This window comes from Panthera leo, chromosome E3 (genome assembly GCF_018350215.1).
Source record: "Panthera leo isolate Ple1 chromosome E3, P.leo_Ple1_pat1.1, whole genome shotgun sequence".
NCBI lineage: Eukaryota > Metazoa > Chordata > Mammalia > Carnivora > Felidae > Panthera > Panthera leo.
This window is the reverse complement of record NC_056694.1, coordinates 7,656,162-7,680,917: the sequence shown is the minus strand read 5'-3', so window position 1 is coordinate 7,680,917 and position 24,756 is coordinate 7,656,162. Positions and strand designations below refer to the sequence as shown.

At 55.3% G+C, this 24,756-nt stretch overlaps 1 protein-coding gene and 1 long non-coding RNA gene across 2 annotated transcripts; one reads left to right on the top strand and one right to left on the bottom strand.

The window, feature by feature from the left end:
• Nucleotides 1-5,801: 5,801 nt before the first annotated feature.
• Nucleotides 5,802-23,402, top strand: EPHB4 (EPH receptor B4). Its single transcript, XM_042922171.1, has 17 exons — nt 5,802-6,307; nt 9,057-9,127; nt 9,311-9,598; nt 10,307-10,703; nt 11,673-11,828; nt 12,014-12,346; nt 12,648-12,772; nt 13,191-13,356; nt 15,152-15,254; nt 15,467-15,531; nt 15,650-15,763; nt 15,851-16,098; nt 19,263-19,478; nt 19,756-19,905; nt 20,559-20,752; nt 20,968-21,123; nt 22,284-23,402. Exons 1-17 carry the CDS (start codon nt 6,256-6,258, stop codon nt 22,411-22,413), a joined length of 2,964 nt encoding a protein of 987 aa, XP_042778105.1. The 5' UTR covers nt 5,802-6,255; the 3' UTR covers nt 22,414-23,402.
• On the bottom strand, nt 19,421-22,091 carry LOC122209888. Its single transcript, XR_006197815.1, has 4 exons — nt 22,055-22,091; nt 20,982-21,164; nt 19,936-20,061; nt 19,421-19,493 (listed from the first exon to the last, which is right to left on the bottom strand). It is a non-coding gene; the product is annotated as an uncharacterized LOC122209888 (long non-coding RNA).
• Nucleotides 23,403-24,756: the final 1,354 nt, after the last annotated feature.

The window sequence follows — 24,756 nt, the reverse complement described above, 5'->3', positions numbered from 1 at the left end:
GTGGTTTTTCTGCCTTCAGTCTTGATCCCTTTCATATATATTTTTTTTAACATTTATTTATTTTTTGAGACAGGGAGAGACAGCATGAATGGGGGAGGGTCAGAGAGAGAGGGAGACACAGAATCGGAAACAGGCTCCAGGCTCTGAGCTGTCAGCACAGAGCCTGACACGGGGCTCGAACTCATGGACCTCAAGATCATGACCTGAGCCGAAGTCGGATGCCCAACCGACTGAGCCACCCAGGCGCCCCAGTCTTGATCCCTTTCAATCTACTCTCCAAAGTTGGACACATGGGGTCTTTCTACACAAATCCGATAGGGTTGCCTCTTTGTCTCAAACCCTTCAGTGGTTCCCCAGGTATTCAGGACAAGCCTGCACTCCAGGATTGTCCTGTGATGTCAGGCTGGCCCTTGCTCATGTCACCAGCTCATCCACTGTCACTGTCCTGGCAATTTACACCCTGGCGTCCTGAACTCTGGCAGCACAGGGACAATCTCACTACGTCCACACTCTTGTTTTTGCTCTTCTTCTGTCTTTTTTTTTTTTTTTAATGTTTATTTATTTTTGAGGGGGGGAGGACAGAGAGAGAGGGAGACAGAGGATCCAAAGTAGGCTCCACGTGTCAGCACAGAGCCCGATGCAGGACCTGAACCCACAGTGAGATCACAATCAGAGCTGAAGTAAGACACTCAACAAATGACCCACCCAGGCGCCGCCCCCTTCTGCCTTTAAAGCAACCTTTCCCCCAATCTCCTCTAGGACTCCAGTCAGACAGCATCATCTTCTCCAGAAAGTTCACCTTGAACCCGCAGGTTGGATTACGTGTGCTCCCCCTGGGATCCCATAGGACCCTCTGTATGCCACTACTTATGCTCCACACATAGCTTCCTGCGTTCTGTTGAAGTTTCGTGGTTGTTTCTTCCCCTGGGCTGTCAAGGATGACTTTGTGTCTCCAGTCCTGGTCCATAGCAAAAGTACAATAAATAATCGTTGAGGGGTGCCTGAGTGGTTCAGTCGGTTAAATGACGACTCGTGGTTTCTGCTCAGGTCATGATCTCATGGATCATGGGTTCGAGCCCCAAGTGGGGCTCCACACTGACAGTGCAGAGCCTGCTTGGGATTCTCTCCCTCTCTCTCTGCCCCTCCCCTGTGCACATACTTGCTATCTCATAATAAATAAATAAACTTAGAATAATAATAATTGCTGAGTTGGGGTGCCTGGGTGGCTCAGTTGGTTAAGTGTCCGACTTTGGCTCAGGTCATGATCTCGCGGTTCATGCGTTCAAGTCCTGTGTCGGGCTCTGTGCTGACAGTTCGAAGCCTGGAGCCTGCTTCAGATTCTGTGTCTCCTTCTCCCTCTGCCCCTCCCCTGCTCATGCTCTGTCTCATTCTGTCTCTCAAAAATTAATTAATTAATTAATTAATGCTGAGTGAATTCAAGAATGACTAGTTAATAAAGGAATAAGTATGCACATTTACTGAGTATGTACATAGGCCAGACTTGCATTGGACTTACCGTTGAGCACAACACACATTGTACCTGCTTTTAGGAAACCTGGGACCACAAACAATGAAAATACAATCACTAATAAATTTATAAAATCTTTTACACTTGTGTCTATTACAATTTCACATATGGTGAGTTTGGGAAGATGCCTGGTGGTCAGACAAGGAGTGGATTCAGGTTTTGTGAGTCCTGAAGTTTGTATAACATGGGGAACCCACCTTAAGAAAATAAAATTGTGAAGCTGAAATTAGGTATAAAAGCTAATGTTTGCTTAAATGCAGAAATCACGGGGGCGCCTGGGCGGCTCAGTTGGTTAAGCTTCCGACTTCGGCTCAGGTCATGATCTCGTGGTTCGTGGGTTCCAGCCCCACATCGGGCTCTGTGCTGACAGCTCAGAGCCTAGAGCCTGCTTCAGATTCTGTGTCTCCCCCTCTCTCTAACCCTCTCCCGCTCCCCCGCACGCACACACACACTCTCTATCTCAAATATAAATGTTTAAAAAAATAAATGTAGAAATCACAGCAAAAGTTAAGATGACAATTACCATAAATACTACCAAATCGAGAAAAACAGGCTAAGTGTAGTAAATAATTGCCCAACACATCTGTATAATACCTTCATGTCCTACCTTTTTCTTACCTGTGTACTGGGGCTACCTCTTCATATGATAATGACTCTGTAATACTACTTTCTATTTCTCCTTGTCTCCATCTTCCCTCTATTATGGCCAGTTGACTTTTTTTCCCTTTCATTATTGAAATTTTATAAAGATCTCACTGAGGTTTACAACTCATTATTGGCAATGTTGAAACCTCTACCAAATTCCCTTTGTGTAAGGGCCGTAAGATTTCAGGCTATTTCAAACATTCTTGTGCTGGAATTCACCTTAAAAACTGTTTAAATTGATGGCACTCATTAACCAGGACAGTGGGAGGGGCAGTCAGGTGAGGGGTGCGGAAGCTTAAACGTCATGGGCTTCCACTAAACTTAACTCTAGACTTGACAGGGTGAGGTGCACGCTATGAAGGGCACTGGGATATGGGGGGAGGAATGACAATTTCTAGAATTTTCAGTGAAAGGGATGATTTGTTGTTTATTACATATAGGGAAAGTCCTAACTCCAACACTGCGCCAAATAACTGTCATGATGTGGGTAGCAAAAAGGAAACCTGGGGCACCCGTCTGGCTCAGTTGGTAGAACACGTGACTTTTGATTTTTAAGTTGTAAGTTCAAGCCCCACTTTGGGTATAGAGATATATACTTAAAAATAAAAAATTTAGGGGCACCTGGGTGGCTCAGTTGGTTAAACGTCTGACTTAGGCTCAGGTCATGATCTCGCAGTCCGTGAGTTCGAGCCCCACGTCGGGCTCCGTGCTGACAGCTCAGAGCCTGGAGCCTGTTTCAGATTCTGTGTCTCCCTCTCTCTCTGACCCTCCCCCGTTCATTCTCTGTCTCTCTCTGTCTCAAATATAAATAAACGTTTAAACATAAATAAATAAATAAATAAATAAATAAATAAATAAATAAATACAAAATTTAAAAGCCCGACCAGCTGTTGGGGTGGGGATGCTCTACACAGGTACTGGCATGGCGAAGATCATAGGCAAGGAACAGGGGGTGACAGCCTAATTTTGGGGTGAGAGGTCAGTGAAGCACTCTAATAATGAAGGAAGGAGCACCCGAGATTTGCTCAGGTCTGTTCCACAAGCATCCATCCAGGTAGTGATTTGGCTGCTCACTTACGTAATGTAATACAGTAGATACTGAATTAGCTTTGCTAGGAAGTAGTCCTGGGTGGATGGAGGGTGGAGGAAATGACTTCACACTCACAGGATAGACACTCCTGAGCATTGGAGTGAAAAGCTCAGATATCATCTCCAAGGAAAGGGGAAATAATGGGATTCCTGCCCCATTAGAAGATCTTTGAGGCCAGGAGCCTTGCTTTACAAATCTGCAAACTAGCACAGTGATCGCTTGGCACATAGCAGATGCTTAATAACAGCTTTATTTTATTGATTCCTTTATTTATTTTTTGTTTTTTTTTATGTTTATGTAATTTATTTGAATAATCTCTACACCCAATGTGGGGCTTGAACTCATGACCCCGAGGTCAACAATTGCAGGTTCTTCTGACTGAGCCAGCAAGGTGCCCCATTATTCATTCTTTTACTGGTATACATTAGATATTGGGAACTGGCTTACATGATGGGAGGGGTGGGGACTGAGGACCCTATGATAAGGGATCAACTGGGTATTTTCTTTTTCTCTAATATTTATTTATACTTGAGACATAAAGACAGAATGTGAACAGGGGAGGGGAAGACAGAGAGGGAGACAGAATCCAAAGCAGGCTCCAGGCTCTGAGCTGTCAGCGCAGAGCCCGATTTGGGGCTTGAACTCATGAACATGAGATCATAACCTGAGCCGAAGTTGGACACTTGACGGACTGAGCTACCCAGGCGCCCTTCAACTGGGTATTTTCTTATCTGAGTTCTCTTCCCTATAGCTGAGGGGGCCTGGTTCTCAGGGGTCAAAAATACAGGGTTCGAATCTGCAGTGAGCTGCACCCCTCTGTCTCATCAGCCCTCACTACCCCCTGCCTCATTTCTCTGTGCATCTGTGTGGGTCTCTCTTTACCATTCAGGCCATCCACCCCCCACCCCATCAGGGGTCCCAACCAAATAAGACAATTCAAGCAATCAAGGGCACAAGGAGGTTGAGCACAGAGCCCAGGAAGAGATAGAGACATAACTTTTGGAGGAAAGAATTTGAGTGTGTAGTGAGAACCAGGGAAAGGTGTGTGTGTTCCGAGCGAGGAGGTGGGTGTTTAACCTGGAGGAGAAGCTGAGTGAGAGAAGGGAGATATGGCTTGGATCAAGGAGGGAGGAGGGGATTCCTGGCCCTGGCCTGGTCTGCCTGGCTCCAGCCAAGCCGGCTGTTTCCTGCCCTCCGTGACCCCCCACCCCGGAGCAGGACCCAGGCAGGGCCATGAGGAAGGGCAGGGGTGTGGGGAGCACACTTGTGGCCGGAAGATAAGTGCGCTGGGACAAGAGGTCACTGCAGGCCTAGCTGTTCTCTTGGGGGGGTTAGAAGCGCTTGGCAGTCTCCTCACCCCCCCCTCCATCCACCTCCCTCCCCAAAGTCCTGGGCAGCAAGGAGTGTTCCTTCACTCTCTCGGCTCCTCAGCAACTCCAGACTCTGTCTCCCTTAAATTTCTGAGTTAAACCCTTTTCTTCCAGCTCTTCACTGGCGGATTCCTGCAGCGCCCCCCCCCCCCCCTCCAAAGGTGACCTGACTTATAAGGGGGTTGGTGGGAGGAGCACTGTTTTCCTGGACCCTCCCCTCTAACTGATGGGATGGGGGTGGGGAGGCGGCAAAGAGAGGAAGGGCCTTCCCAGCCATCCCAAGGGCCCCCAGGAGCCAGACAGGAAACAGCCTCTGGAAAGACAGCAGCAGCCCCGGCCCAGCCCCAGGGGTCAGGCGGCAATGAGCTCTCCCCAACGCGACAGTGAGAGTGAAGATGGTGATTTGGGAATCCATCCAGACTCTTTACTCTCGGTCCCACCTACCTTTTATTTACTCCTGCTTCCTTTTTTTCTATACGCCTCCCCATCTCAACCCAGTTGCCCCACTTCGCTAGGTTGCGCGCACAGCAGGTCCCCATACCTAATGTTTGTTGAGTGATTGTGTGAACGTTCGCTCCAGGGTCATCTAAGCAGCGATCGCTGTCTCGGGAGCCCAATGCGCCACCCTCCATCCTCAGAAACTTCCCCCAAACATGGTCCCCTGCGCCAACTATGGAGTAGTGGGCGCATCCAGGAGTAGAATCCAAAGTCCGCAAGAAGGTTGGAGCGGGCTTCGAGTGAGTAGTGCACTTTTCCACGCACGTCCGGGCGGCCCTCCGTGCTGCTGCTGGGTGTGTTTCTCCGCTGCCTGCCGTGTGCTGGGTTCGGACCTGCCCCGGGGGTCCCCGGGCCCCGGCCCCGACACGCGCGGTCCGCGTCAGGGCGCACGGCCACCGCGCACGTCTGGGCGGTCCCCGGGCTCCGCGCCCGCCGCCCCTCCCCCTTCTCCAAACTTTCTCCCAACTTCCCGACCTGCTCCGCTCGGCGTCCCGCTCTGCTTCCCTCATGAATTATTCAGCAGTGCGCTCTCCAATCAGCGCGCCCCGGCCCCCACGCCGAGCCCGGACTCGGGGAGGGGGGAGCTCCCCCGCCCCCCGCGCGCCCCTCCCTCCCCGGCCAGGCGCCGCCCGGCCCAGTCCCAACCCGGCCCAGCCCCGGCCCGCCCGGCCCCGCGCCGCAGTCTCCCTCCCTCCCGCTCTGTCCCCGCTCCGCTCCCACCCTCCCGGCCGGCTCGGAGCGCACCCGGCCCGGCGCGCGAGCAGCACCACTCCAGGGAGGGGGGGAGACCGCGAGCGGCCGGCCCACCCCCAGCCAGCCGGGGCGGGACCCCGAGGCCCCGGAGGGACCCCGACTCTAGCCACGTCTCGCTCTGCGCCCGCCCGGCGCAGCCAGTGCGAGGACGCCCCCCGCCCGCCCGCGCGCGCGGCGGGGACGCGGGGCCACACCTGGACGCCGCCGCCCGGTGCCCGTGCCGAGCGCGCCCGCATGGGCCCGCGCTGAGGGCCCCGACCGAGGGTCCCGGGAGGGGAGTCGGTGTCTGCCGTCTCGAGGGGGGGGGTCCGACCTGGGGGGGCTAGTGCCCCCCAAACTCGGATCGGATCCAACCCGAGAAAGGCGGCGCCATGGAGCTCCGGGCTCTGCTTTGCTGGGCTTCGCTCGTCGCGGCTTTAGAAGGTGAGTTTCCCAGGGGGCACCCCGGCACTCCAGGGGCCCCCAAAGTTGGGCCTCGGAGTGAGGGAGCCGGCCTCGGTCTGCCCCTACCCCGGCACCCCAACCCTGAGCACTTCGGACCAATAGTGCTAGACCGGGCGGGGGGCGGGGAGGAGGCGGCCCAGCGGGGAGTGGAGTTTTCTTTTGTTTGGGAAAGAGAAGGAGTGGAGCTCCGTCCCGGGACTTGCCCCTGCCCCAGCTTCCCAAATTCTTAACCCTGATTCCGTACGCCCTTGGCAGCCTTTCCTTTTCTCCCTCCTCCAACCTTCAAACTGTCTCCAAAGCTTCTGTCCCTCTTCCCACCTCTGCCAAACATGAGAAAACGTTTCTGGAGGAACAACTGTAGACCAGGCAGAATGCTAGGCCAGAAAACTGCCCCCACCCCCATTCCTCATCGTTCACACCTTGATCCTGCAGTTCCCCTGGCCTCTGGCAGCTGGGCCACCTTCTAAACTCACCCTCCAAACGCCCAAATCTGTCTCGAAGCCACTGCCTCTGCTGCCGTGAGGCCCCCTCCCTGGTTTCCCCAGGCTGCACCTCAGCCCTTTAAATGCCGTCTAGACCCCAGACCTGCACTAGTCCTGCCTAGGCCCCCTTCTCCAACCCCACAGGCCAGCAGAAACTGACCTTCACAGCCCCTGGGTCACCTGAACTTAGCCTAATAGCTACCAATCTCTCTAGATTTCTGATTTTTCTGTGTTCCTCCCAGATGTTTCTTCATCCAGGAGTCTTTTCCCTCGCTTCATCTCCTAGAGGGGGAGCAGAGCCCAGAGCCCTATAAACCCTCCTCCTACAGCCCTAATCTCCTTTCAATGAGCTGCCTCCTTCCCCCCCTTCACTGCCTGGAATCAAAGGGGTCTCTGGTGGGGGGGGGGGGTCATGGGGGGGGGGCTGCTGAGGAGGAGGAATCAAAGGCAGTTGGAAACCCCTCTCCCCCAGGCTGGGCAGTGCTGCTCTGGGCTGGGGATCAAAGGCTGGGGAGGGGGAGAGGGAACCCTTGCCCGGCTCTGAGAAAGAAGGGGAAATAACTGAGTGAGGGAAAGGAAGACAAAGTGGGGAGATACGCCCCAGGGCAAAGCATGGCGAGAGGGAAGGAAAGAGGCAAAGGAGGAAGGGGGAATGTTTTCATGCTGCTAAGTAAGTGCCTTCCCAGCCCGAGGCCTGCGCTAAATTTTCACCTTAAATTTTCACCTTCACAACAGCCCTGCTGTGGGAGGGATTGTTGCCCCCATTTTACAGATGAGGAGACTGAGGCTTAGAAGAGTGAGATAACCTGCCCAGGGCCACGTGCCCCAGTGAACGTGAAAGGCTGGAGACAGAAAACCTAGGGGAGTATAGTGACAGAAATGGAGGTGGACAGAGGGTGGAGGAGAGAGGTGAGAGGCAAGAGAATTGACAGATTGAGGCAGGCCCTCTGAGCCTGAGATAGGAGGAGAGAAAGTGAGTCTCTCAGAGCGCTGAGGACAGCCCTGAAACAGACAGTGTGTAAATTGGAGACAGGAAAACACTATCCAGGCTGGAACAATGGAGGGTGGAGACGGCAGCCTCTATCCACCCCCTTCCCAGAACCCGGGCATCCTGTCCCCAGCGTGCCGGGTTGGCTCCTGCCACCCCGGGGGCCCGGGCCTCACCTCGGGTTGGCTGGGGTCCCGCCTGACCCCTTGCCTTCCGTGGACATCACTTGGCCCCTGGGAGGAGGCTGCCCCACCCACCCACCTTCCCTTCTCCCCTGCAGCCCCCACAGGGGCAGAGGGAGGCAGGCGGGTGAGTAGGGGGAACCTGGTCCCAGGTGTGCTGCTGGCTCCCCTGGGGGCCTCCCACATGGCACTAACTCCCAGGGGATTCCCCTACCCTCCCTCTACCCTCCACTGCCAGGGGCTGTGATGTTTCTCCTAATCCCCCCTTTCCGCCAGAGCCCCACCCCTCCCCCGATGCCCCTCCCCAGAGACCAGAGCAGAGCGGAGCCAGGTGTGTTCACCCCTCCATACACACACCCCTAAAATCTCCTCCCCTTTTCCTTCCCGTAACCAAATCCAGATGTGAGGCCTCTGCAGGCAGGGGCCAGGGCGGGAACCCAAGCGTCCTGGCCTCCAGCACTTCCTCCTCTGACAGCAGCGAGCTCTTGAGGTGGGGGCAGGGGGTGGTGGTGGCAGGGCTGGGCCTGGGCAGCTGAGTACCACCTTCAGGGATCTAAAGGACTGGAGTGTTTGGTCCCAAAAGGAGGTGGGAGCCTGGAGCAGGAATGGGGTTGCAGGGAGGGAGGCAGTGACTTTGGATTTGAGGAAGGGACTGTGAGTGGAGGTGAGGCAGGCCCTCTAGGGAGGGGTATCCCCCCGCCTGCGGTTCTCCTCCCTCAGGTCATGCCAGGTCGGGGTTCTAGTTTAACCCTGTCTGAGCTGTTTGGCCTTCTTCCCCTTTCCTCAGGGCAGAGCGGTTCTCGGAAGCCTAGATCAGGGAATTCGGAGGGGGGCAGCCCGGTGCCTGCCAGCTGTGAGGGGTGGGGTTGGCACTCCAATAAAGAGATGAGAAACAGGGTGGCAGAGGACAGGACTTGCTCCCCTCTTCATCTCTCGGCTCAGTCAGCCCCAATGCCACCAGCTTGGAGCTCAGAGGACCCAACTGCCTCAGTCAGTTCCCAGGGATCTGGTCTCCCTGGTGTCTCCCCCAGTGCTGACTGTCTCTGTCTGTCTGTCTGTCTGTCCGTCTGTCTTAGAGACCCTGCTGAACACGAAACTGGAAACTGCAGACCTGAAGTGGGTCACGTTCCCTCAGGTGGAGGGGCAGGTAGGAGGCAGGCCCAGGAGCTGGGGCTTGGAGGGACGCCGAAGGAGGAGGGACAAGAGGTACCTGTGCTGGCCTGCTTCCCATGCCGCCAGCCCCCAGATCACAGCAGCCTGAGCCCCTCCTTGCTTTATCACAGACACCCCCAAGCAGCCCCCAAGCTGATTCCCCCCACTCTCCCCACAGTGGGAGGAGCTGAGCGGCCTGGATGAAGAGCAGCACAGCGTTCGGACCTACGAGGTGTGCGACGTGCAGCGGGCCCCGGGCCTGGCCCACTGGCTGCGCACCGGCTGGGTCCCGCGCCGGGGAGCTGTCCACGTGTATGCCACGCTTCGCTTCACCATGCTCGAGTGCCTGTCCCTGACCCGGGCCGGGCGCTCCTGCAAGGAGACCTTCACTGTCTTCTACTTCGAGAGCGATGCTGACACGGCCACAGCCTTCACGCCAGCCTGGATGGAGAACCCCTACATCAAGGTACCCGGGCGCCCGGGACCCAGCCGCCGGCCAGTGTGGGACTGCGGCAGGCCCGTTGTGGTCCAGGGGCAATGGCTGAGCTTCCGAGGCCCTGGGGGGTTGCGGGGGCGCTGGGGCCTGGAAGCAGGATGCTGCAGCCTGGAGAGGGAAGAAGGTGATTGGCTGGGTGGAGCAGTCACGTGTAGTTGAGCTGCCCCCAGGACCCCCGGGGCGGGGGGGGGGGGGGGGGTCGTCTAGACCACCTCTGCCACTTCCCACCTTCTCCCAGTACACCTTGCCCTTCAGAGACTCCTTTCTGCGCCTTCCATCCGATTCCTACTTGCCCTGCAAGCTTCAACTCCCCCGGGACGCCTTTGCCCTGGGGTCTCCCGCCAGCTACAGATCTCATCATGCTTTTAACTTCTCTGTTTCCTTCGTTCCTGTTCCCTCGGCTCCAAGTCCAGGGGCCTGTCATAGAGCAGGTGTTGATAAATGTCTGTAGGGTGAATGAGTGAAGAGAAAGGGGGTGCAGGACAGAGGCTGGACGCATCATAGGAGCTCAGCAAGCATTAATGGGTAATGTTGGGGCCTGCAGGCAAGTGGAGAGAAGGCTCTGGAACAGGAACGGAGGTGGTCAGGGAGAGGGTGAGCTGGGAAGAAGAAAATAGTCCCCCAGGCCCTCGGGGAGTGGAGGACAGTTGGCAATGAGTCTCTCCCTGCTCCTGGCAGGTGGACACAGTGGCTGCTGAGCACCTGACCCGGAAGCGCCCTGGGGCCGAGGCAACGGGGAAGGTGAACGTGAAGACGCTGCGTCTGGGCCCACTCACCAAGGCTGGCTTCTATCTGGCCTTCCAGGACCAGGGTGCCTGCATGGCCCTGCTGTCCCTGCACCTCTTCTACAAGAAGTGCGCCCAGCTGACCGTGAACCTCACCCGCTTCCCAGAGACTGTGCCTCGGGAGCTTGTGGTGCCCGTGGCGGGGAGCTGTGTGGCTGACGCCGTCCCCACCCCCGGCCCCAGCCCCAGCCTCTATTGCCGGGAGGATGGCCAGTGGGCCGAGCAGCCGGTTACGGGCTGCAGCTGTGCCCCGGGGTTCGAGGCCGCCGAGGGGAATACCAAGTGCCGAGGTGAGGCCCAGCGTCTTCTCCGTAAAGCTTGCCCACCCGTGCAGCTCGCCCATACCCCGCTCTTGGACCCACTCCAATTTCCATTTTGAACATTTCTCTGTTCTCAAGGGCACTCACAGGGCCTGTTTACAGAGCCCCCAGCATAGTTCTGAGCTCTTTCTCACCCTTTCTCCTAACTATGTCCCCAATGCTTTTCTGGATGAGGGATGAGGGACGCAGGGCTGACCGCAGGACGAGGGTACCTTGTTGGGCTCTGAGGACAAAGGCATCGTGGTCTCTGTTTCTTGTTCATTATGGTTTCCTCCAATTTACTGAGACTGAATTCTCACTTAGCTATTTTTCTCTAGCGTGTGCGTGCAAAACTCAGGTTTTGTAGATTGAACTTAAGGGATCTGGGAACTTCTGTGGAAAAGAAAATGACCTTACTGTCACTCACCTCCACCTGCAGTTGGCCTCTGATAGTGACAGGGCCCAGCAGTCACAGCAGGACCTGAGGCTTGCACACCTTTCGAATCACAGCTATTTTCCCAGCCCGTTCCAGAAGATTCAGGAATGTCCTAGCTGCATTTTTTTGCCCATCAGGGCTTCAGTATTACAGTGGCCATCGGGCCTGCCACTCTACCTTGTAAATAAAGAAAACACGTTCATTCCTGTGGCACAAACTTGTTTTTCTCATGTTTTGATCATCGTATTTCAGTTTACTTGGTCTCTGTTGTGACCTGGTGTATTTAGTGGTGTGCATTTAAAAACATAATTCTGAGCAGGGGTCTGTGGTTTTACCAGACTGCCAGAGGGTATTTGTAGGGGGTGTCGAGGTTAACAAAGGTCAGAAACCCTGATCTGGAGGGAGGGTCTCCTTCTCCTCTTAGAGGCGAAGTTTCTGAGCTCTTCCCTTGCTGCTCCCTGTGTGCCCTCCACACAACTTTAAGAGCAGCTGAATGTTTCTGATGAACGCTGTCTCTCTCTCAGCCTGTGCCCAAGGCACCTTCAAGCCCTTATCTGGGGAGGGGTCCTGCCAGTCGTGTCCAGCCAACAGCCACTCCAACACCATCGGCTCGCCCGTCTGCCAGTGCCGCGTTGGGTACTTCCGGGCCCTCACAGACTCCCGGGGTGCGCCCTGTACCAGTAAGTGACCAGTGACCCCTGGGGCGGCGGGTGGACACCCACCCCAGCTCCCAGCCTCTCCGGCCTTCCTCCTCTTGGCCCTGGCCTGCTGGTGCCCAGCCAAGACAAGAAGTCACGAGGCTGCCTGCGTGCCCCACTGCCCCTCTCTGCTGAGCGGGTCAGCCTGACTCCCTGGTGTCCCACAGCGCCGCCCTCTGCTCCGAGAAGTGTGGTTCCCCGGCTGAATGGCTCCTCCCTGCGCCTGGAGTGGAGCGCCCCCCTCGAGTCCGGGGGCCGAGATGACCTCACGTATGCGCTGCGCTGCCGGGAGTGCCGCCCTGGGGGGTCCTGCACACCCTGCGGAGGAGACCTGACCTTCGACCCTGGCCCCCGGGACCTTGTGGAGCCCTGGGTGGCGATTCGTGGGCTGCGTCCTGACTTCACCTATACGTTCGAGGTCACCGCCTCGAATGGGGTGTCCTCCTTAGCCACCGGACCTGTCCCGTTTGAGGCTGTGAATGTCACCACTGACCGTGAGGGTGAGACTGCGAGCCGGCTGGAAGGGACGCAGCTGGCCCCAAGGCCTGAAGGGCAAAAGTCGGTGGTGGGGCAGTGAGGCCGCCGGGAAGCGTGGAAAGTCAGGGCTTGCAGGGCAAGAGGCAGACACAGCGAGTGAAAAACGGTGCCGAGGCAGGCAGGCCTTCAGGACGGGGCAGAGTCAGAGGCAACTCCTGGAACAGCTGGAGGACCGACACAGGTGTAGCCAGCAGAGGCAGAGTTGGAAAGACGGGGAACAGACCTGTCAAGAGCAAATACCCTACCCTGTCCTCTCCCTCACAGTACCGCCCCCAGTGTCCGACATCCGGGTGACGAGGTCATCACCCAGCAGCTTGAGCCTGGCCTGGGCTGTTCCCCGGGCACCCAGCGGAGCCGTGCTGGACTACGAGGTCAAGTACCACGAGAAGGTGAGAGCAGGACCTGCCCCTGGGGGTTTGGGGTGGGCAGGGGGACGTGTTTGGGGACTGGGACACCTCAATTACAGGCATCCAATAGGCATTTGAATTCTAGCTCTGCTGAGTACTAGCTGTGTGACCTTGGGCCAGCCCCTTGGCCTCTCTGAGTTTAATAACCCCATTGTAAGTCAGTTACAGGTACCAACCCCACAGAATGGCTGCAAGGATTAAATGCTATGATAAAAACCAAACACCCAGCACAGTGGATACATAAATGAGCTCTGAGGCCCCTCTTGATGCACAGGGGAACCAAGATGCAATGATGGGGGAGGCTCAGGGCAGGGAGGGAGAGGTGGGAAGAGCAATGGAAACACGGCGGGGGGCGGGAGGGGTGCCTGGTTTACAGCCAGCCCCTCCTCCTCTCGGACAGGGCACAGAGGGCCCCAGCAGCGTGCGGTTCCTGAAGACGTCTGAAAACCGGGCAGAGCTGCGGGGACTGAAACGGGGAGCCAGCTACCTGGTCCAGGTGCGGGCGCGCTCCGAGGCCGGCTACGGGCCCTTCGGCCAGGAGCACCACAGCCAAACACAGCTGGACGGTGAGCCTGGGGAGCAGGGCATGGGCGGGCCTTGCCCGTGCCCTCGGAGGACCCCCAAAGTCACGTTCCCATGCTCCTCTTTCAACCACAAGGCGTTTTGGCCTAGTGAGGAGAGCATAGGCTGCAGAAACCAAAGCGTATAGCTGGGAGGGGAGACCTGCTCAGTGGCTTTCCGGCTGTGTGACTTTCGGCAGAAGCCTGACCCTTCCTTAAGTCCCACCTCTCTCCTCCCCACAAAGTGGAAATATCCCGAGGCCTCTCTCACAGGGCTCCAAGGATTAACTGAGGTGACACCTGTTCATTTTTATTTATTCATTTTTATTAATTTATTTATTTTATTTTATTATTCATTTTATTATTATTATTTTATTTATTCATTTGTTTATTTTGAGAAAGAGAGTGAGCACATGAGCAAGGGAGGGGCAGAGAGAGAATCTCAATCAGGCTCCCGCTGTCAGCACAGGGCCCTATGCCGGGCTCAAACTCCCAAACCATGAGATCATGACCTGAGCCAAAATCAAGAGTCGGACACTTAACCGACTGAGCCACCCAGGCACCCCATACCTATTCATTTTAATATGCTTGGCCCCAGGGGGCCCCTGGGTGACATTTGAGCATCTGACTTCGGCTCAGGTCGTGATCTCACGGTTCATGGGTTCGAGCCCTGCTTCGGGCTCTGTGCTGAACGCTTGCTCAGAGCCTGGAGTTTGCTTCGGATTCTGCGTCTCCCTCTCTCTCTGCCCCTCCTCCACTCGAGGTCTGTCTCACTCTGTCTCTCAAAAATAAATAAATGTAAAGAAAAAATTTAATATGCTTGGCCCGGTAGCTTTCTGATCCTTTTCATTTGACAGTTTAATTGAGCTGGGACTCACATGCCATACAATTCACCCATTTAGAGTGTACAATTCGGTGGCTTTTAGTATATTCAGTGTTGTGTGACCATCACAATTAATTTTAGAACCTTTCAGCATCCAAAGAGAGATACTATAGCCCTTTAGTCACCCCCAGCCCCTGGCGAACACTAATTTACTTTCTGTCCCTGTGGATTTACTTATTCTGGACATTTCATACAAACAGGAACCGTGCATTCTGTGGCCTTTGGAGACTGGCTTCATCCTTGACTCAGGACAATGTTTTCTTTTTTTTCTTTTTTTCAAGTTTATTTTGGGAGAGAAAAGGGGGGGGTGTGGAGAGAGGGGGAGAGAGAATCACAAGCAGGCTCCACGCTGGAGCCTGCCGTGGAGCTCGATCCCATGATCATGGGTCTCCCTAAGCCAAAATCAGGAGTCAGATGCTCAACCGACTGAGCCCTTCAACCACCTAGGCACCTCTAGGAGAGTGTTTTCGAGATTCACCTATATTATAGTGTGTATCAGTGCTGTTTATGGCTGAGAAATATTCCATTGTATGGCTACAGCATGTTTTATATATCCGTTCATCTGTTGATGGACATCTGGGTTACTTCCACTTTTTTGGCTACAAACCTTTTCATTTTTAGCCCTTGGGGACTTTCTGTGATCATCAGTATCTGTAACTGAACAAAATCAAACTGCTCTTGCCGCAACTAGGTCTGGAAACTTCCTCCCTTGCCCTGAGGGACTTGGGAGGGGCCCCCACCTGTGGAAAGCAGTCCGAAAACCACTGTGCTTCCCGGACCCTGCGTCTCCTCCGCCTTCCCCGTACCCCCCACCCTGCTGGGGGCCTGTTCGCAAGGGAACACAGCTCGTGCCTTGCGGCTGGTGTGGGGTCCCCAGGGGCCGTCGGCTTCTCTTGATCACCAGTTTTTCTCCCCCAGAGAATGAGAGCTGGCGGGAGCAGCTGGCCCTGATCGCAGGCACGGCGGTCGTGGGTGTGGTGCTGGTCTTGGTGGTCATCGTCATCGCCGTCCTGTGCCTCAGGTAAGGGCTCTGGGCACCTGGAGGCCCTTGGGAAGGCCCGTATAGCTGTCCACCTGCCCGCTCGCTCCAGGCAAACCTCCCTCAATGCCCCAGGATACTTGTTTTCTCTTGGAAGCTTCTCTCATCCCCGCTCCTCCTCCCCCCGGTCCTGTTCCTTTGGGAACGCACAGATGTGGGATTCAGTTTACCTTTTCTTTTCCCATTGGCCACAGGAAGCAGAGCAGCGGGAGAGAAGCTGAATACTCAGACAAACATGGACAGTATCTCATCGGGCACGGTGGGTAGGCGTGTCCTGAAAGAAGCAGGACTGGGGGCAGAGCTGTGAGCCGAGAACCCAGGCATCTGAGTGCATGGGAAGCTGCCTCTCGGTTAACGGGGCCTGTGTGATCCCTCAGGTACTAAGGTCTACATTGACCCCTTCACTTACGAAGACCCTAATGAGGCTGTAAGAGAGTTTGCAAAAGAGATCGATGTCTCCTATGTCAAGATTGAGGAGGTGATTGGCGCAGGTGAGAGGAAGGCTGGGCGCCTGGGGGAGGAAAAGGAGGGCCAGATGGTGGGCAGAGGAGGGCTGACCCTCAGCGTCCTTCCTGAAGGCGAGTTTGGCGAGGTGTGTCGGGGGCGGCTCAAGGCCCCTGGGAAGAAAGAGAGCTGTGTGGCCATCAAGACCCTGAAAGGGGGCTACACGGAGAGGCAGCGGCGGGAGTTCCTAAGTGAGGCCTCCATCATGGGCCAGTTTGAGCACCCCAACATCATCCGCCTGGAGGGCGTGGTCACCAACAGCGTGCCCGTCATGATCCTCACCGAGTTCATGGAGAACGGCGCCCTGGACTCCTTCCTGCGGGTGAGCCTTCTGCCCCCAGCCTCCCGCACCCCCCTCACTCCCCCAGCACAGCCAAAGAGCTCAGAACCGAGGTAGATCGTGGGGCACGATCGTGGGGCATCACACCTCCTCTGCCCTTTGTTCTTCCTTCGGGACAGCTTGAATTCCTGGGACTGGCTTTTCCTTTGGCCGTGAGTGTCAATGGCCTCTCGGTGGGGCGAGCTGACCCTAAGATTTGGAAGGATGGTCATTTGTCCTTTTGACAAATATTTCCTGAGTGCCACCTGGCACATCAGCCACTGTCCTAGGTCCTGGGAATAAAGCCATGAACATCTCTGCCCTTGACAGTATAATCGAGGAGACTGGAAATTAACAAGTAAACAAATAAGCTTTTGGAATACAGATATTTTGGGGGCGCCAGGGTGGCTCAGTCGGTTGAGCGTCCGATTCTTGATTTTTAGCTGAGGTCATGATCCCAGGGTTGTGGGATCAAGCCCCGAGTGGGGTTCTGTGGATGGAGCCTGCTTAAGATTCTCTCTCCCTTTGTCCCTCTCCCTTCCCACTTTCTGTCACTCTAAAAAAAAAAAAAAAAAAAAAAAAAAAATTTAAATACAGATAATTTGGAAAAGTGACTTGAGATGATGGGGAAGAGTTTCTTTTAATTTTCATCACTTTAACAGGCTTCACTGGATTTTATTTTATTTTTTAATTTTACATCTTTTTGGGGGGAAAAAACGCATTTTCCTACAGAGCAAGATATTGCATTTAACAGAATTATGATGCTTCCTCAGGATCATCCGGTACCCAGTCAATATTCACATTTCCCTAGGTGTCCCCCAGATGTCTCCTTCCTCCTGGTTCCTCCAAACCAGGATCTAGTTCAAGCATTGCACTTAGTGGTTTTGTTTGTTTGTTTTATTGTGTTTTGTTTTTCCTGGTGGTTATTTTTTTGAGCCTCTTCTAAATCCAGGACCGTTCTTTGTTGTGACACACTGACATTCTGAAAAGCTGGGCCTCTTATTCCTTTGAATATCTCACCTTCTGGATTTATCAGCTTCTTCCCTATGAGGTCATTGTTTCTCCACTTCCTTTAAGAGAAGATAGATTTAATGTTCTGATAAGTTCAAAAGTAAATATGTGTGGCCAGCCTACATCGGGGGTGCTGTGTACCTTACATGACACCCCATCCAGAGACAGGCTATCTGGCTCTCATCAGGAGAGATGCTGAGGCAGGCCTTGGGGTAGTGTGATGGCGGCCTGACCCTTCCTTGTGGACACAAGCTTCTGTTCCTTGGTACCATACAAAGGTCTGGTTGCCAAGAGAGGGAGGGTCTATTTTAGAAGAGATGACATTTGGGGTGCCTGGCTGGCTCAGTCGGTGGAGCATGCGACTCTTGATCTCGAGGTTGTGAGTTCAAGCTCCACGTTGGGTGTAGAGATTACATTTAAAAAAGAAGAAGAAGAAGAGAGGACATTTGGGCTGACATTTGGGTAGATGAGAGAGAGCCAGCCAGGAGCAGATGGAGGAGAAGCACGTGGGCCTCATGGCCTTAGTAAGGAGTTTGGATTTGATTAGAAGTTCAAGGGGAAGCCTTTGGAGGGATTTCGGCAAGAGAGGTGACTTTAGGAGCTCCCTTTGGTGTGCTGGGGGGCAAGAGCCAAGAGCCAGTGGGGAGACTCGCAATCCTTTGGGGCACAGCAGTTGCAGCAGGATGGGGAGAAGTGGCTGGATTCGGGACGTGGTTTGGAGGCAGGGCCAGCAGAACCTGCTGATGGATTGTAAGTGGCAGGTGAGGAAGAGAGGAATCGCAGAGAACCCTGGCGTCTGCCCCGAGCATCTGGCCAGCGGCGTTCCTGCAAGCTGAGTTTTGAGGTGTGGCACAGGGGCAGGCTTAGAGGAGGGTTCAGAATTCAGGGTTTGGACTCTGGCCCTGGCCCTGCATGGCTGCCAAGGGTCCCCTGCGTGCTTGCTGAATCCAGAGGATGGGATTTGTCCACTGTAACTGTTTGGCTGATCCGGTGAGAGCAGACTCTGTAAAGGTCAAGGTCAGGCTTTAGGTCTTGGCTTTGGCGCCGTGTTCATCGATCGCACCCAGTTTTTCACTGCTGTGTTGCAGGCTACACACAGCTGGTCCAAGAGGGCTGAGCAAGCTTTCTTTGGGTCAGCACAAGTGCATCTGCACCTGTAGACAGGTAGTTTAGGGCACACCTCAACTGTCGCCACTCTGTTGCCTCCAAATAAAAAGAACATACTAGGGGCGCCTGGGCTGCTTAATCAGTTAGGTATCTGACTCTTGATCTCGGCTCAGGTCTTGATCTCAGGATCCTGAGTTCAAGCCCTGCACTGGGCTCTGTCCTGGGCACAGAGCCTACTTAAAAATGGGGAGAAAAGAGTTGTGTCAGAAATAAAGAAAAAATTAGGGGCTCCTGGGTGCCTCAGTCGGTTGAGCCTCCAACTTCAGCTCGGGTCATGATCTCACGGCTCATGGGTTCAAGCCCTACGTCGGGCTGTGTGCTGACAGCTCAGAGCCTGGAACTTGGTTCAGATTCTGTGTCTCCCTCTCTCTCTGCCCCTCCCCTGCTCGCACTCTGTCTCTCTCTGTCTCTCAACAATAAATAAATGTTAAAAAATTTTTTTTAATAAAAAAAATAAACATTAGAAACATTTTTTTAAAAAGTAAAAAACTGAAAAAAAAAAAAAAGTACTAGACTAGAAGGATTTGTTGATACTCCCTGGATATAAAGCCCTGCCCTAGGCTAAACAGAAGAAAATGATTTTTTTAGTTTTTTTTTTTTTAATAATGTTTATGATTTTGAGAGGAAGAGAGAGACAGAGAGAAAGGGAGACACAGAATCTGAAGCAGGCTCCAGGCTCTCAGCTGTCAGCACAGGGCCCAACGTGCGGCTCAAACCCACGAACTGTGAGATCATGACTTGAGCTGGGGTCTGACGCTTAACCGACTAAGCCATCCAGTCGCCCCTAAATCAAAGAAAAGTTAAAAATAATCGTATAATCTTGAACATCATGTCAGGTTACTGTAGCGAGAGCTGAGAGAGCTCAGAGTAAGAGAAAAGAGGAGGGCTTACCTGGGAAGGAGGAGGGCTTACCTGGGAGGTCAGCGGAAGGAAGGGGGGATGGCAGGTGCGCTGGCCTGATGGTGCCCTCTCCCTCGTCTGGTCTCCAGCTGAACGACGGGCAGTTCACCGTCATCCAGCTGGTGGGCATGTTGCGGGGCATCGCCTCAGGCATGCGGTACCTGGCTGAGATGAGCTACGTCCACCGAGACCTGGCTGCCCGTAACATCCTGGTCAACAGCAACCTTGTCTGCAAGGTTTCCGACTTCGGGCTTTCCCGCTTCCTGGAGGAGAACTCTTCTGACCCCACCTACACGAGCTCTCTGGTGAGGCTGGGGGACCTGCGTATGAACTAGGTTCTCAGGGCCAGGTGGAAAGGTGGGAGGCACTGGCAGCTCCAGTTCAGGGTCAGGATGTAGGCGCAGACCATGGAGGGGGCGGTCAACTTAGGGAACCCAACTTCCGGTGTCCAGGAAAAGAACAGAGTTGAGCTATGTGTCTGGGTCCCAGAAAGAAAGGAGGCCTGGGGGAAGGCAAAGGCAGGGGGCCAAATGCCTGGGTCCTGTGAGTCCCTCAGCTAACCTTTTCCCTCCTCATCTTTAGGGGGGAAAGATTCCCATCAGATGGACAGCCCCCGAGGCCATCGCCTTCCGGAAATTCACATCTGCTAGTGATGCCTGGAGCTACGGAATTGTGATGTGGGAGGTCATGTCATTTGGGGAACGTCCATACTGGGACATGAGCAATCAGGATGTAAGTGTCCCATAGTCCTACCAAGCTTACCTGAAATGTTCTCTCTCCTGGGATATGGGTTGGGGAGTGGGGTCCCCAAAGAGCTAATCGCTGTTGTCCTTGAGGGTGGCACAGAGTAGAGTTGATCTTTGTATCCAAGACTTTGATACAGCACGTCTGGTCACAGAAGGACACAGAGGAGGGCAGGGTTGGGAAGTTACTCATTAGATCACGGCCCAAGAGCCACTGGGGCTTCAAGCCACAGCCAGCTTCAGCCACAGCCAGAAGGACCCCCACCCCAAATCTGCCATTCTTTTTTTTTTTTTTTTTTTTTTTTTTCAACGTTTTTTATTTATTTTTGGGACAGAGAGAGACAGAGCATGAACGGGGGAGGGGCAGAGAGAGAGGGAGACACAGAATCGGAAACAGGCTCCAGGCTCCGAGCCATCAGCCCAGAGCCCGACGCGGGGCTCGAACTCACGGACCGCGAGATCGTGACCTGGCTGAAGTCGGACGCTTAACCGACTGCGCCACCCAGGCGCCCCCCAAATCTGCCATTCTCAGGGGCTATGGCATCTCTCCCGGCATCTGCTAAGTCCCCATTTTCTGGGAGTCCTTTGGCACCCCAGTGTTCCCGGGAGACCCTCACCCAGTGCTCCTACCTGTCCTTCCAGGTGATCAATGCCATTGAACAGGACTACCGGCTGCCCCCACCCCCAGACTGCCCCACTTCCCTGCACCAGCTCATGCTGGACTGTTGGCAGAAGGACCGGAACGCACGGCCCCGCTTCCCCCAGGTGGTCAGCGCCCTTGACAAGATGATCCGGAACCCAGCCAGTCTCAAAATCGTGGCCAGGGAGAATGGCGGGTGAGGATCCCAGACAGACAGCGGGCTTCCTTCCCACACTCTGCCACCACCTGAGAGCACCCCCCCCCCCCCCCCCGGCCCTTCCTCCTCAGAAGTATCCGTCCCTCTGGTGGTTTGTGGGATTGTCCCTGCCTGCTTCTCTGAGGCTGGGCTCAGAGTCTCCACCTGATGTAGCCTTGGAGCTCAGCACGCCCCTCCCCATCCTTGCCTCCCAGGGCCTCGCACCCACTCCTGGATCAGCGGCAGCCTCACTACTCAGCTTTCGGCTCTGTGGGTGAGTGGCTTCGAGCCATCAAGATGGGAAGATACGAAGAAAGTTTCGCAGCCGCTGGCTTTGGCTCCTTCGAATTGGTCAGCCAGATCTCCGCTGAGTAAGTCGTGGCAGAAGCTGGAGGTGGTGGCTAAGGGGTACCTGGGGACCAGAATCAGATCCGCAGGTTTAGCAGGGACCTTTGGGGGAGATTCCTGGTGCAAACCCTGTTATCAAGAGTCTCCACCACCCCCACCCCCACCAAAACAAGCAGTAACAGCTCTGGGGGCTGAGAGCCTACAGAATCTCCCAGGCCGGCATTGCCCAGCTCACCCCTTTGCGCCACCCCATGGCCCTGCCGCACCATAGGTATCTATCCTTGTGTATCTATCTACATTCCGGGTTCTGCTCTCACATTAACAGTGACAACTCTGGCTGTTTTCCCCACCCATAAAAGGAGAGGGTTGGACTAGGTTTTGGAGATCCTTTCCAGCTTTAATGTTAAATAGTATTATGGTTCCAACGCCTCTCACTTGCCTCTCACTTTGTTCCCCCAGTCGGCCCCTCTGGCGCTCCACCTTTCTGCCTTCCCATTTCCCTCCCAGGCTCTTTTCTCAGGCCAGGTTTGAATAACACGTGGAAGGAAGAGAAATCTGGAACCAGGAGGTGGGAGGCAGTCTCCCCGCAGGGCAGGTCATGGACCCCCGTGCTCCCTGATTGTTCAGGAGACTCATGCTCTCTATTTCCCACCTCTGCTGTTCTCCCTTATCTCGGGCTCCAGGCCTCAGGATAGGGGCGGAGCGGGGCAGCTTGTGTTCGCCCCTCCCCCCTTCCTCCCCACCCGCTCTTCCTCTCTCTGAGACCTTTTCTTCTGACTTCTCTTTTTTCCTCTAAAGCAATCTGTGCAGCCCCTTCCCTCAACCTCATTTTGCGCGTTTTTCCCTCTTTCATTCCTCCCCTTCGCTGATTCTCTGCCTTTTCCTAATCCTTGCTGGAGCCCCAACCTGTGGCCCCCACAACCTCCCACCAGCCCGCCCTGCTCAGCTACCTACCCCACCCTCTACTGCGGCTGTGCAGAAGGACTGAGGCTGTGCAGAAGGACTGAGGCCCGGCTCTTAAATCCTCCGGAAACTGCCGGCAACTATTGGCAACTATTGACGTGCCCCTCCCCTGCTGGCCTTCCTGATTGGCTGACAGTCCTGAGGCAAGACGCGGTGTCTGGAGCTAAGAGAGCCTCCCTGGGAGCCCTATGGCCTCACCTAGCTCTCCCTTCTTCCCCAGGGACCTGCTCCGAATTGGAGTCACTCTGGCGGGACACCAGAAGAAAATCCTGGCCAGTGTCCAGCACATGAAGTCCCAGGCCAAGCCTGGAGCCCCGGGTGGGTCGGGAGCACCAACCCCCCAGTACTGACCTGCACCTGCTTGCCTGGCCCCACTGCTCTGGAGCGGCAGGAACTCCCAGCTGGGGACACCGCTCCCCTTCTTCCTGGGACAGAGTCGGATAGGGACCCAAGAGGCCATCATACCTAGGCCCCACTGGATTGCACTTTGAACCCATGGGGGTGGGGAGCTGGCAATTTGGAGACAGGATTTGAGGATTCTGCCATATGAGAGTAGAAATCACATGTCCCCCCGCCCCCCAGGCGGGGAACCCTATGCCAAGGGTGCGGGAGCCCTTCCCTCGGGATTGGGTGTGACCAGAGGGAAAGGAAGCGCTTATAATCTGCCAACTTCCCAGGGGTGGTTGGGCACGATCCCCACAACCTCCCTCTGATCCCCAGTTAGGGCCCCACGTACCGCCCCCCCCTTCACCTCGAAGGGTCACTGCACTGCCCTGCAGACCAAAGAGAAGAGGGTGACTAGCCTGGGAGCTCGGGAGTGGAGAGCGCCGCATCGTGGCCGGAGGCGGGAAGGGGTGTCGTGGCCCAGTGACAAAATCATTGGACTTGGATGTCCCAACCTTGCTGCTGTCTTCCCCGAACTCAGTTTTCCCTTGTAAATGGTCCTCCCCCATCTGCTGCCTTCATATTGAAGGTTTTTGAGTTTTATTTTTTATTTTGGCCTTACTCCCCCCCCCTTTTTTTGTTGTTTTTTGTTGTTGTTTGTTCTTCCACCGTCCTTGTCATAACCTTTTGTGTTGGAGGGGCCCGTTTCATTATTGCCTCCTTTGCCCAGGGTGAAACAGGGCCTCATCGCTGTGTCTGTTTCCGGAACAATGCCTTGGTCACACCACAACTCCCAGACACTTCCCTGCCCCCAAGTACCCCCAAGCTGTGTCCATGAGGGGGTGTGGGAGGGGTGAGGTGGTGGTGGAAACCAGAGACAGACACCGGTGCTTGGAGGGGATCTTAAATTATATTTAAAACAATTTTTTTTTGTATAAATAAAAGAAACTGGGAAACTGTGCAGTTCTGGGGGTGATTGGGGATGGGGGATGGGCCAGGTTTCCGCAGAGTGCGGCCTGGGTATGGAAGAGTGGTCGGAGGTCTGGAGACAGGGCTGTGGGGGGCTGCGGGGGGCTGCAGGCTTGGTTCCCGGGCCCCAGGGTGTGTCTGAGGTGGTGGGGTGGGGGCAGTGGGAGATGAGTCATTGGCAGCTGCTTCTAACGGCTCCAGATGGTTCTGCCAAGAGCCTGGGGCACCTCCGGGGTGGGGCTGCCCCTCCCTCCCCTGTCCTGGTTCCCCAGCCCTGGTAGGGGGCCTCACCCGGGGAGGCCTTGAGCTTGTAGCCCTGCCCCGCAGCCCCCTGAAGGGGTATAGGGGGGCATTGGCTGGGGTGGGGGTCCAGTTAGATGAAGGAGACAGATGTGGGCCAGATGTTGGCAGCTGGGGTTGGTTTAGAGGCAATGGGGGGAAAGTCTGCATGGGCTGTGGGGGGGGGCAGAGCTGGAGTGAGGGATGTGGACCCCCCACGGGTACACACACAGACACACACACACACACACACACACACACACCCTGGGCTGAGTCCTTGGGAAGACAATTCCCCCTTTCAAGATGCTGCCCGGGCAGGTTCTCCCAGGCTCTTCCGAAGGGGAGGGGAAACCACTGAATGTCTTCCCCCAACTTCCAAACAGGAAGATGGGGATGGGGTCAAACCCCTGCGAGCCCTTGTTACCCTCTTTTGTTCCTTTGCTCCCAATCTGCCCACCCTCAGGGACACCTGCAGGGGCCAGCCTTGCTACTTCTGCATCTCCGGTGCCCCCTGTTGTGTTGGGGTCTGTGCGGGACCCCAAATCACAGTTTCTGCCCTTCCCTGCCCAGGTGGCCTCAGGTGGCGATCCCGTCTGTGATTTCCTACCTGTCCCAGCGTCTTCTAGGGTCCCTAATGCTCTGGAATCCTCTGTCCACTCCCTCGATGACCCATCACTCCTGTTTTGTACACTCAAGAGGTATGGGAGGGACTCCATCCTGCTAAGGATGGAGGGCGCATGGGTCCAGAAGGACGTGGTCTATCGGGGAGGATGCCAGTCCAGGCCACCCCTTTCCCCTCCCAACCAGACATCTGGGCTAGATAAGGTGACCTTAGTTGTTGAGGGGAGGGGCAGAGGTCAAGGGGACAGGGCGCAGACGAAAAACAGGCAAAAGGTCAAAGATGCGGTGAAGGGAGTTCGGGTGGGGGCGGGGTGTGCAGCAGGGAACCCCGTGATGCCCGAGCCAAAGCGCAGCCAGCTTACTCGCGGAACCCCCTGAGCACCCCTGCCATGCCCAGCTCGAGTGGGAGCTGCTCCCCCTAGCCAGCCGGGTCAGGGGCC